Below are 13,980 nucleotides of genomic sequence, written 5' to 3' on the forward strand. Positions count from 1 at the left end.
TATTCCAATATATGATTTTGAGATAGTTGTTGTGTCATACACTGTAAGGATCATGACAGATCGTTACATTCTAAATTATAAAAAATTATAAAAAAATTATATAACTATTATTATAAAATATTTCTTTAAGAAGAGCTAACCCAAGGACTTCAGGCGGCCCTACTATTTTAATTAACTTCATATTTAGATATCATGAGTTTAAGGAGAGGATAAGGAGACCCAAAGTCATAACTCATTACCTCATAATAATGACAAAAATACACCAGCCGAAATGATAAAATAACTTATATCATTGGAGTTAGGACTTTGGACAAAGTAATTTGCACCTTTTTCATTTTCATGGCAAATGGCAAGGGAATCCAAAGCAATGCTTCTTTAGCAATCTCTCTTTTTCTTATACCATGCTCAAAACATAATCCATCTCTCGTTATGTTGATCGTGTTATACTTTGCTTTGCAAGTGGAAATTCTGAACTTCCTTTTCACTTGTTCTTGCAAATTCTTTAATAGTTGAGTATGATGTAGAACGTGGCATTATGACAACCTACGCACGAACTTGTCGAACATCATTGTTTGTGAAAGGAATATGACAGAGAATTTACACAATAGACCTGCTTCATTTGCCAAGTCATTTACTTTCAGCATCGTTTTCTGAACTTTGGTGAGCATGTTTGCTTCCACGTTGGAACCAATAAACATGAGTTTGGAACTAGTCAAACTTGATTATCGCTTTGACCAATATGTTTGGCACTTTTATCTTTGTGAGTGACTTACGATGATGCTAAAGTAGCTTTTGGATCCAAATAAATGTGAGTCATGATATTCATTTATTTCCTCCATATATGTCATTTTCTTTGTGAAAAATGAGTTGACACATCTTTCATTTATACAAATACTAAGGTCCATTTATATAATTTTACACCCAAAATCAAGATAGTAAATATCCAAACAAATTTGTGTGACAAAATCAATTTTCTAAAATCTCGTTCCAAACAAAAATGACGTTATAAGAAATTCATGTTTATTTAAAATCATTTTTATAAACGCGTAATTAAATATACACTTAAGCTGTCTCCAATCTTTTCAATATTCCTTTCTTGGGGTAGCTCTAAATTCCTCACCACCATCCTTAGATATTACCTCCTAGTTGGTAAAAATCATATCAACAATTAAAATTGTTGAGAAATTAAAAAAAAATTTACAAGTGGAAAGTGTTCTAGGAATTAAGCATTGATGGCTTGTGTTTATCTCTTGAGATGAAAACACTTGAATAATTTGAATTGCATGGATTACATTTTGATTGTTGTCTTACTACATGATGAGTTAGTCAATATACGAACCTAGGTCCTATAGTATGTCTCCTTGTCTGAGTATTGACTTCGTGGAGGTGTGGGAGGGCGTGAAGCATAGCTATTGCTCATTTCATCACTTCTAAACAAAATTTGATTACTGTAAAAGCATCCAAGTTCGCTTAGCCTGTTAAGCTCTGGCAACAAAACTGTTGCAAGATTTGGCCTGTCCTTCTTGCTGAGTTCTGCACATTGCAATGCTAATTTGGCAAATGATAGAGCATCTTCAACTGGCCAATCAGTGACCACAGGGTCAAGCACTTCTTCAAACTTGCCCTTCTCAATTGCCTTCTTGACTTGGTGAGTAAGACCCATCGGAGGCTTGGCTGTGATTATCTGCAGCAACATTATTCCAAGTGAATATACATCTGATTTTGGTGTTAGAATCCCCGTTTGTTGGTACTCAGGATCAATGTAACAAAAGGTTCCAGCAGCTGAAGTCATGTAGTATTGTGTCACGGTATCTGCCACAGAAGCAGGGACTAACCGTGCCAGACCAACATCACTGATTTTACTCACGTAGTTCCTGTCCAAGAGGATGTTGGAGGGTTTAAGGTCTCGGTGAACAATAGGCTCTGGCTTGTTTTGGTGAAGGAAGAGGAGTGCAGTTGCAATCTCAGCAGATATTTGGAACCGTTGCTTCCATGATATAGGTTTGCTGTTGTTTTTCCGGAATAATCTGTCTTCTAAGCTACCATTGTCCAAGTATTCATACACCAAACACCCATGCTCAGGACATGCACCAAGGAGGAGGACCATATTAGGATGTCTAATGCAGCTCAGTACCTCAACCTATGCATGTAATTAAGCAGGAATGAGTATAGTTGTAGCTAGGTAGCTTGATGACAGAAGACCATCAAAATCTATTACACGCTTCTGATCAAGTACTACTAATGAACTTTTATATTTCTGATACACTAAACAATTTGTTTGCCAATAAAACTTTCCTTTTCCATACTATAGCAATTTCACAAATCATAAGGACAGTGATTAGCTTTTGTCAAAGTTTAAAATGGGAGAATTTCATATGCTACTCTTCTGCCAAAAGATATTTGAAAATCTATGTATTAAGCCACTTAGGATAAAACTTAGATGGAGTTTGTTTTTCTGTTCTTTTAATGTTGTTTCCAAGTTTCAATTCGGTAACCTATGATGACCTTTAATGAGGATCTTTATCATGTGAATTATTGACATAAAATTCTAAATCTAATTAAAAAACAACACCAAAAAAATATATAAAGAACTGCATCTGAGTTTTGTGTATTAGAATATGCAAAATGTACTTGCATTACAAGCCATAAGGTGCATGGTAGACGGCATTTTTATATATGTAATTGAAACGAGTGTGATTACCTCTTGCTGGAACTGCTTCATGCCCTGAGAAGCGTCAGGCCTTAAAATTTTGATTGCAACTGGGGTGTGATCGAGATGGCCTTTATACACAGGTCCATATCCACCTTCACCTATTTTGTTTGCTGAGGAGAAATTTTGTGTGGCTGTTTCAATCTCCTCTATGGTGTATTTTCTATAGCGTTTATCATTTTGAACCAATGCACATAATGCTCGATCCTTCTCTTCTGCCTCTCTCCTGGCCTGCATCTCTGCATCCAATCTTCTCTGTGCTTCCTTTTCAGCCCACTTCCTGGCTTCCTCAGCTGCTTCTATTGCAGCTTTGGCTTTAGCCTTCTCCTTTTCTGCCAGTGCAAGTGCTGCCTCTTGAGACAACCTAACTACCTCAACCTTACGTTCCTCTTCCACTTTCCATTGACGAATCTGTTCTGCCTGTTAACCCATCACGCATATTCTAGAGTCATTTCATGATTTTCATTTGATATGTATCCTTAAGAGTTAAAACAAGAACAAACATGACCTGGTTTTTGGCTGAGATTGCTTGCTTGCATGCTGAGCTGTACATGTCCATGGTTTGCTTCAGTTCTAGTTTCAATCTTTTCATCTCGGCTTCAATATCTTTCTGTGATGAAATAAAGACTATTGTTAGATTCTTATTCTCACCATCTTCATTTGCTCAAAGAAAATGGTTCTCGTTGCACAACAAACACAATTTAATTCACAATAATCCATTCTTTTGCACTTACTGAGGATTGGGGAGCTGATGATGTCCCAAGGGTATCTGATACATCAGGATCTTGTTTAGTCACATCTAATTGCCCAAGCCCTGTAATTTCTCTTGCATCCATTGACCAATGTCGTGGACGAGTGTTTATATCAATGTTGTCTATTGACATACTACTTCCCGCACTCCTTGGTCTCTCACGTGGCTGCATTCTCACTGGTCCTTGTGCCTCGTAAGTGTTCCTACTTCTAGGTGGTTGTCCCCTGTTTGAAACCAAACCAAAATGATTAAGAAATTAAAAACAAGTTGCACCATTTCACTCTTCAACTAAACACATAGATATATAAATAACTTTCTTTCACTGCAGTCACCTTAATGGTCCATCACATTCTGATTCACTAGATGGAATTGCCTGCGCAGGAAGTTGTTTCGGTGCAGGGAAAAAACCTTTTGCAATCGGTCGTACAGCTGATCGAGCTGACACAATCTTCAATTTGGAAATTATGTACACAGAGCAGTAATCTGGGGCTGATTTGATCATGGCTGTTGGTATATCCTGATACTGGTAGGCTTTAAATTTTTTGAGACTGCCACAAAATTGCGGAACATTAATTATATTCGTTACACAAAATATATGGTATTATATATAGATATATATCCTCATAATCAACTAACGAGTGGTTGGTTCGAGATGATTTCTTTAAATAAGTTCTTGTGTTTGAATTTCGTATACGAAAAGAAAGTGATTAGAAGAAGAGCTCCACCTTTAGTGGCCGAACAAATTTTCTAAGAAAAATTATTTAAGGACAAGAACGATGAATATTATTTGGTACCTTGCCAAGGGGCTTTTGATGGATGCACCGAGGACGATACTATGAATGACATTCCTGTTTACAAAATCCATAAGTCCTCTGACAACATCATTATCATCGATTACAGCCTCTTTCATGGTGACCTAAATGGGGCAAAAAAACTAGTGAGTGCAAGTTTGAAGTACGTAACTGAAAATTGAGGAAATGAATGCGTACAGCTTTGCGAGTACACATTCCACGTAAGTTGTTGAAAATAGTGGCGACATCCTCCTCGTCGGGTGGAAAAACGTTGGTGACATCTGCATGCATGAAAGATATATATATAACGAATAAGAAAATAGAAAAGATGGAGAAAGTAAAAGAGGGTACCTACGATGAGAAAAGTTTTTGTGTTTGACATGGACGGCGATGATGACGGGGTTGTCGAGGTGGTTAACGGCCCAACGGAAGGCATGGGCACTGTTCTTGTCTTTGTCAACAGCCACCATAGTGATGTTCAACGGTGGGGCTGCGGATGGCTGTTGAACAGACATGGTTAGCGTGGGTGTGCCAGCAGCGGTTGGGTCCGTAGTTCCACCACAAACGATGTTGAGGAAGAAGACAACCTCTGAAGATCGAAGCAGAACACCCTATCCAAATTGACGTACAAAACGGACGCAACTAACCTTTCCCACCCACCGTTCGTTTTTCTTTAATTTAGGCTTCACGTTCACCAAGCCTTGACCAATCCCAAAACACCTGGGTTTTTGCGCCTTCTTTCATTCCAAATTATTAACAATATGTCAAACATTATAATTAAATTAACCCTAAGTTTATATTTAATACAAAAATAAGAAGTCGCGTGTTTTCACAATTGAAATAAAAACTTTACTCACTCTCCAACAAATATATCTTCACTTAATATGATGTGCAATGTGAATCAAACATGATATGAATTCAAAAAGACTTAGTGAAGACAATTTTCTTTTTAAAAATAAAAATCAATAATAATCACCATCATATATAGAAAGAGCAAAATATAAATGTTGCCAACCATGATCAGTAGATTTGATATATAAAATTAGGAAGTGTAATAATATACAATATATTTAAACATAAATGTATATCAATACTAGTTGTTTGATGAGTTACTTGGTCATTCATAGCTTTGTGTGTTCAATATAGTCATCCGAACATCTTTTTTATTATCATTTTTATTATTATTCATGGTTTAATTATTTTTTTTCACTATATTTTCACAATTTTTACTTTTTATTCTCTAAAATTGAAATTTTTTCTCCTTTTAGCCTTCATAATTGCATAAACCTTTCTTTTTAATTCATATAGTTGCATAAATTTCATCTTTTAATTCTTATATAGTTGTATAAACTTTTCATTTAAATTCATACGAAAATAGACAATGTAAGTTAAAAGAGAATAAAGAAGAAGAAAAATACGTATAAAAATTAAATAAAATATTTTTAATTATAAAAATTAAAAGATAAGTTTTTTGAAATTATATAGATTAGAATTTAGAACAGTAATTAAACCATTATTCATTTATATATTGATATATTATTTTACTCAATTATATCTGGTGAAACACAGCCGACATTTTATTGTCTGACGGTCATAAAATGATTTTTAAAACATAAAATAAGCATTATTTTTTTCATATCGTGGACATTTTAATTTATTCCCAAATAATATAAAATTATTCCTAAAACATAGCATAAAGACTTTTTTAAATGTTGACAAATCAGTTGTCAATAGTTATAAAATGGTTCCTAAAGCATCAAATAGGCAACAATATTCATATCGTTGAGAACTGCAAACTGCTCTCAGAATGTAGCATTTGAATAGAATCAAAAGCAACAAACTAGTACATATATATACTAGGATGAAAGGCAAATTAAGAATAGGTTGACAAATCAATCCCTTGTTGTATGTGATGATAACGTGACTTGATTTATACAAGGCCAATTGTTTTGATGACTCGGAATTGAACATGCATATATATATATATGCGTAGTTATCAGGTAAAAGCTCAATTGCAACAGTCCCACGAGTAACACGTTTTGATCAGGATTTATGAAATTTGTTTGCAAGCTGCCCCTCAGGTAGTGGAACTGACCCAACTTGTTCCAATCCCAATTCCATGATTGTCGACAACTAAAGTCACATGATGATAAGAGTAGGCTTGTTACACTTTTTCATTAAAAAAAATAATCCTTTTTAAAAACTGGACCCTCTCAAACTTGAAGTCAATCAACGAATAATCCACCGAATTATTTCATTCATTCTTAAGTCACTTTGTGTTTACACGTTTGAGGCTGAAGGGCTATAAATCCTCCTGACTTTAGCCAACCACGACTATAGACTATAGAGAAAATACTGAGTTAGTCAACGTATATTTTTAATTTTATTTTAACTATATATATTATTAAAGATATATAGTTATCATATATCGTTATGAGAGATAAAACATTATTATACTACAACAAAAGTAGTTTTTGATAATATTTAAAAAATATTATCTAATTTTGTATAAATTAATATTTTTAATTTACTTTTATAACATATTAGTAAATGTTGTATATAGTCTATGTTTAAAAATTTAATAATATTTTTACATAATTAGATAATATTTTTTAATATTATTAAAATATTATTTTTGTAACATTTTAATGATGTTAAATTTTTATTAACTTTATAAAATAATAATTAGCTTTAATGTTATGTTACTAGCAATTATACTTTATAATTTTTAGTCTCTTATAAATTTTTTAAGCTAAGGTTAAAAATATTCTTAATTAATCATTACTAATTATATATCAAATATCAAAGTTTATTTATCTTAAGTATAATTATATAATTATATATACTCTTTATGTGACATTTATTTATTCAATGTGAAACTTTAATTATATATGATAAAAAATTAAAGATGAGAGAAGTATGCTTTTTATGTAATATTTTTTTTTATTTGATGTGGAACTCTAATTTTGAAAACAACTAGAAAAAATAATATTAAGATAAAAAATATTATGTATCTATAATAATATTTTTTTTTTAAATGTTACAAGATAATTTATGTGACATTTTTTTGAGATTTAGACATTTTTTCACTTACTATGAGATTTTGATTTTGAAAATATTTAGAAAGAATAATATTAAGATAAAAAACAATATTACTCTATTTATAATAACATTTTTAAAAAAATATGTTATAAAATAATTTATTTATTCAGTAACATTTTAATAAATATAAATAGATAAATTGTTGTTTAAAAAAATAAAATGTAGTAGTGTTCAAGATAACAATAAAGAGATAATTTAAGTAACAAATAATCATTCCCGATAAAAGGGGGAAAAGATAGACAACCGAATCAAGCATATAAATAGGTCGCAAATGGCTTAAAATTAAACGATGGTCATCATATATACTTGTTAAGTAGCAAATATATATATATAGGCAAGCAATACTCATATAACCCATAAATATAGGTGGTTGAATTTGAATTTTATCGAATACCTTGGTAAGGAATAGAATAAAACTTATTTTCTATACAAAGTCAATGACGTAACGTCAAAGTATATATATATATATATATATATATATATATATATATATATATATATATATATATATATATATAGAGAGAGAGAGAGAGAGAGAGAGAGAAAGAGAGAGAGAAGGGTTCAAACGGTATAACTTTTACTAAGTGTTACACTGCTTAATAACTTTATATTAAATGTGAATTTTGAAAATTCAACCGTTAGATTAAAAGCTCATATCTCTTAGATCATATATGTTAAATTTTGTTAAAATTGAACAACAACTTGAAAGTAATCAAAGTGTTCATATTTTAGTATATTTTGAAATATATATATTACGTCAATTTTATTTTATGAGAATGAAGTATCAAAACATCTTAGATTAATATAAAATTTGATATATATGATCTAAGAGATATGAACTTTCAATCTAACGGTTGAATTTTCAAAATTTACATTCGATATAAAATTTTGAACCATCCTATATATATATATTCCTCTTGTTGAACTTGCACAAGCTATAATTTATTTATTCATTAATTACCGTGATTGCTTTTGGCCGCTACATAAAGTGCAGAAAAACACAATATATAGGGGTCAAGTAATAAACTAAAACGCAATTAATGTTTAAAAAATAAAATTTACGCAGTGCTGTTGATCTGTCATTGCGCGAACGTGTTGATGAATTTATATGTTGACAAAGCGATGCATGTCTTGTTTCCTTTTTGTTTTTTCTGAAAGCGAGGCCAATGGCCATCCATGATTAATATTGGGTTGCTTCTTCTCCTCTCCATGGTATAATTGGAGAAACAAATAGTCAAAAGTAGTGTTTATTTTTGAATTAGTGTATCAATATGGGACCATCCGAAAACGTGCATGCATGCTACCAAGTCCAAGTCTCCCATGCAATGCCTTAATAGACACAAGAAGTCTCTAAGAAGCAACACGTATTTTGGCAAAACATTAAGCTTTCTGCTTGTCTAATAAATATATAAATGCTAAATGAAGCGTGTACTTAAATTTAAAAATAACGAGATAAAAACGCGATTTCCACATCTAACCGAAGTTACTTGTGGTAGCTTTTGCAACTTTGACGTGAATCGGTGTGTAAACGTATTTCCAAATACACATGAATGCTGGATGGAAATGAAGCTTGATGTTTCTACCAAGGCATGACAAAATACCCGTACTCTCGCGAGTATCTGTGGATAAAATTCGTTATGGATAATAAATGGATAAGATAATTGGATACTCGCGGATAATGGAGACAAATAATTTTTTACTCGTTTATAAATGGGGCGGGGGCGGGTATGATGATATTCATGCCCGCGGGTACCCGATTAATATTATTTCTTAAATATCCTAATTATCCTTATACCATATAACCCTAAAACTACACTCTCTCATCTTATTTTCTTACAAAAGTGAGATTGATGAAGTTACCGACATGTGTTAAGCATGTTACAAAATTATGTTAGATGTAATTTGATTAATTTTCTAGCTTTGATTGGACCAATAAGATTTATGTATTTTAAGTTGTTTACTTTCATTTGAAATTATGAAATTGAATTATTGTAGTTTTGTGACGAGACTTTAACTTACTTGTGAGATTGATGTATTTTAAGTTATTAATTATCTTGAATTTTTATTATTATTTCAATAAAATTAACATTAAATAAAATTTCAAAATTAACATTGAATTTTTTTTTAATATTTCAATAACATTAAAATATAAACTTAAAATTATTTGTAATATAATTTTTTTAATTTCTTAAAAATTTTATAAATATCTATGAATATCCTGGATATCTGTGGGTATTCAAGAAATTTATGAATACCCACTTAATAGATACCTGCACGGATATGAGATGGGTATGAGACCAATTTTCATTCGGGGGACAGGGACGAGTTTACTATTACCCGCCCCATGAGCTCCATTGTCATCCCTATTTCTACCCAGTAGTGTAAGATCAGTTTTTAATTTTCGAGTATTAAACATATATAAATAGGCAGCAGGATGAGATAAGAAATAATACAAATGACTATGATCAATTGGCATCACTGAATTAGCGATGGAATCATGATGGCAGTAATAAATGTAGTCGCTAACTAAATTATTAATCGATGGAAATTAGCGACCGATATTGTCATTCGCTGAGGATGACGTACGGTGTGCACTGTGAATGTCGCTTACATTCTCGTGGGCTGTGGCATCTTATTGGAACCAAATAATCCAATGGCTAGTTCGGTCAATCATTCGTAATTAAAATAATAAATTTACCATTTTAACAGACTATTCGATTGCTAAATATGTCACTAATTAGCTTTTGAAATTGCTAATTCAATCACTAATACACAATTGAAAATAAATATACGGACTAAAATCATCGTATAATTAATTGTCAACTTAGCAATTGAATTATTATACATCTTACCGGTTCCTAATAATTTATAATAATTAAAATAAAATAAAACGTTAGCGATTTTTCTGTCTCTGTTATGTATATTTAATGTCTCTGTTTAACTTGGTTTCCGTCTATTATTCACAATTAATAACTTTAAAATTTTAATTTAAAATTATCAAACCATGGATTCAGTCACTATTTTTTTTATATAGATCTTATTACAATTTGATTGTTTCTAATTTTTTATTTACTTCAACATCACTAATAGACACTTTATATCTCTTGATATTTATTTTTGAAAGAATTTTGAGAGATGGTGATTGTAGAAAAAAAATAATTAAAATTTGAAAATAAATGATTATAGTGAGTATTTTTTTTTATAGCAAAATGAGTAATTTTAAAAGTTATAAAGTATGTAGTCAGAATCTAGGGGTAAAAGTGTTTAATAAGAAAGTGAAAAGCAAAAGGATTGTTACTAAAATTAACTAATTCTCTTTATAATCCCTTTATAATAGGTACTAGCATAAAAAAAACATGTTGTCTTTATGTGATAAGAATAATTGAAATTAAATAAGTGTGGTGGTTATTAATTATAGAAAGTGTGCGCCGTTTGTAGTTATTTAAAAGATTTAAAAATAAATTTATAAAAAAAATGAGAAAAAATAATAATTAAATAAAAAATTATGAGAAAAAATGTGTTTTTTAAGTTAAGAGACAAAATAATCAATAAATATATATATATATATATATATATATATATATATATAAATTTATTGTCTTTATTAATAATATAGATAAATTAACAATATTCAATATATTAAAAATACATTACTTACAATACAAATAAGATGTACTGCATCTCGAAAGTTGAGGAAAAAATATATATCTAAATACAATATTATGATATAAAAAAATGCAGTAACAAAATAACTAATAAATGTGCCATATCAATCAATAAAGATCAAAATTAAAAATGAATGATTAAGTAATTATATGACCTACAAGTAATTAACTTAAAATCACTATCATGTAGATTTTTTTAACTCAAAATTGTCAATATTGAATCTAATAAAACCATTACTCGAATTAAATGTGATCAAGTTTGATTGAATTAGACAAATAACAAACACATTGAAACTAATTGAATTGTCAAATTTTTGGATTCTTCAAGTTGACTTGTAACCATAAGACCTAAATAACTTTTAAGTCTCTATAGATATGTTTGGGAGGAAGCGAAAGAAAGTAAATTTTTCATTTAAAATATTTACTCCGATAAATATTTCTAGTTAAAAAAAAGTAAAATTATAGATTAAAAAGACTTAAATATATTCTTAATTATAAAATGAACGAGTTTTAATTTTAATTCTATAAAATATTTATTTTTTATTTTTTATTCTTTTAAAAAATTATAAACATTATTTTTATTCTTATAAAATAAATAAAATTTAGTTCGAATTTCTATAAAATATTTTTCTTTTGATTTTTATTTCTTTAAACTTTAAATTTATTATTTTTTATTTATGATGACCACTTTAAAGTATAAATATAATACTTATGTTAAGGGTCTTTAAAAAAATTTTAAAATGTCACATGAATATAAATTATCACAAATAATTGTGTATATTATTCGAAATGGTCACATAAATTTTTAATAAATAAATAAAACAAGTAGCTAAAAGTAGTCATATAATAGTAAGGACTAAAATCATAATTTCAAAATTTTGAGAATAAAAAGTAAAGAACAAAATTTATAAGAATTAAAATAAAAAATAGTTATTTTATAAGGAATAAAAATATATTAAATGAAATTAATAAATAATATGTTAATCTTTATTTATTTTATAAATATTATATAATTCTTTTAGTTAAGAAAATATCCTCTTCTAGCTCTATTTATTTTCTAAAAAAAGGGAAAACAAATTAGATCGATATACTCTTTCCAAACTTATATAAAATAAATAAATAAATAATTGTACGATGGACTAAAATATAAATTAAGTCTAACTAGTTTCATTTTATTTAGTGTTATTATTCTAAAAAATAATCTTTATTTAATTGAGAATTTATTTACAATGATCCTTTTCTATTCTTAATATTAAGTTATGTTGAAAGACGATTTGGAAAAATATTTTTAAAACGAGATTAGTATATAATAAAATAATATGTACTAAATTTTTCCTATTTAACATGTGAATTTTTTTTTCTTATATTTTAGTATGGAACGAGCAGTTTGTTAAATGTCGTTCTCTAATTAATATTAGTATATAATAAAATAATATGTACTAATTTTCCTAATTAACATGTGAATGTTCTTAATATTAAATGTTGTATCAACTATAAACATAGACGTTCCGTCCTCAAATAATGTCATTATAATTTTTATTATAATATTGCTTATTATTTTACATTTATATTTATAATAAAGTTTTAAAAGTATTATTGTATTGTATCATCTCTAACAAAAAATTGATAACAAAATTAGTTTTATATAATTTTTATTATCATTATTTATTTTTAATAATTTTTCTTAATTTATATTAAAAAAATTGTTCCAATTTATATCAAAAACTTAAATTAAAAAAAAAAACAAAAAAAACACGAATATTATCAAAAGTAGAACTTCAATTTTTATCGAAGAAAAGCACAATGAACACATAGGAAATTGCTCTTCCATCTAAATTTTATCATTTTAATTATGAAACCCAAGTCTAAAAATTATCGTAAATATCCTTTACCTAACACCACCAAAGCCAAATAGTAACTGACAGTCCAATTTAAAATGATGTTCCTATCCTCAATCGTGTTCACACTTGCTCCTCAAGCTTCCTCTCCAGCGTCGCCTTCGCCTCTTCCAGCTTCGCAAGGTCCACCCTTAAGGAAGCATTCTCCTCTGCTTGGCCACTGAGGAGCACCTCGTCACAAAGGCGCTTCTCGGCCGCTGCCACCAACTCCGCCTTATGCGCAGTGACCTCATCCTCGAAAGAGCGCACCCGAGCCCGGGAAGAGTTCACCTGCTCACGCAGCTCACCCACCTGAGCAGCATAGGTCTCATTAGACCTCAGAGCGATCTCCAAGGACTTCTGGACCCTTACTAGCTCCCTCCGAACAGCCTGGAGCTCGGCCTCGCCCTGCAACTTGGCCTCCCCGAGAGCAGCCGCTAAAGACCGGTTCTCCTCCCTCAGAACCTTGGCCTCGTCCTTCAGAGGTTGGACCTGACTCTTCATTTTCGCCAAGTCCTCCTGCTGCTTGGACCACTTGTGCTTCCAGTGATCCACAATGGCCACGCCCCTCTGCAGGAGAACCTGGGCAGCATCTAAGGCTTCCACAGGCCCCGCCGACTCGATCATAGCTTGATCAGCCTCACTCAAGGACCCTTCGAGAAAAAATTTCGACGCAGACACCCCAGCGCTCCACCACGAGTCAATGTCCTCTGAGGCGCTCAAATGATCCAACCTCACCACCGCGTTTCCTTTCTGGAAGTGCTGGGCGAGGTACTGGGTCCTGGGAGGCCCCCTCGACTGGCCAGTCAATGGCGCTGACGACACCGGGGTGGGCCTCGGAACTTTAGTGCATGGCCCTTTCCCGCGAGCCTCGGCAGAAGTAGGGGCAGATGCTCCCTACTCCACACCAGAAGCGCCGACCCCCAGCAACTTCAAGCTCAGAGTCTCCAAGATCTCGGCGGCCCTACTCGCCTGCAAAAAGAACAACAAAAACATTCCTTTAAAGCAAAAGCCAGGCAGAAAACCAAAGCATAAAAAGAAGGCCTTAGGAAACACAACATACCTCGACAGCTGGGGTGCCTTG

The 13,980-nt window shown here is 31.0% G+C and overlaps 1 protein-coding gene across 1 annotated transcript; it reads right to left on the reverse strand.

Moving 5' to 3' along the window:
- Positions 1–1,146: 1,146 nt before the first annotated feature.
- LOC109789359 (U-box domain-containing protein 51) lies at positions 1,147–4,902 on the reverse strand. The gene is made up of 8 exons (XM_020348287.3): positions 4,608–4,902; positions 4,451–4,533; positions 4,256–4,377; positions 3,794–4,009; positions 3,445–3,685; positions 3,219–3,320; positions 2,702–3,130; positions 1,147–2,140 (listed from the first exon to the last, which is right to left on the reverse strand). The coding sequence occupies exons 1-8, from the start codon at positions 4,765–4,767 to the stop codon at positions 1,340–1,342; spliced, it is 2,154 nt and encodes a 717-aa protein (XP_020203876.1). The 5' UTR covers positions 4,768–4,902; the 3' UTR covers positions 1,147–1,339.
- Positions 4,903–13,980: the final 9,078 nt, after the last annotated feature.

Source organism: Cajanus cajan, chromosome 6 (genome assembly GCF_000230855.2).
Source record: "Cajanus cajan strain Asha chromosome 6, NIPB_CcT2T_4, whole genome shotgun sequence".
Lineage (NCBI taxonomy): Eukaryota > Viridiplantae > Streptophyta > Magnoliopsida > Fabales > Fabaceae > Cajanus > Cajanus cajan.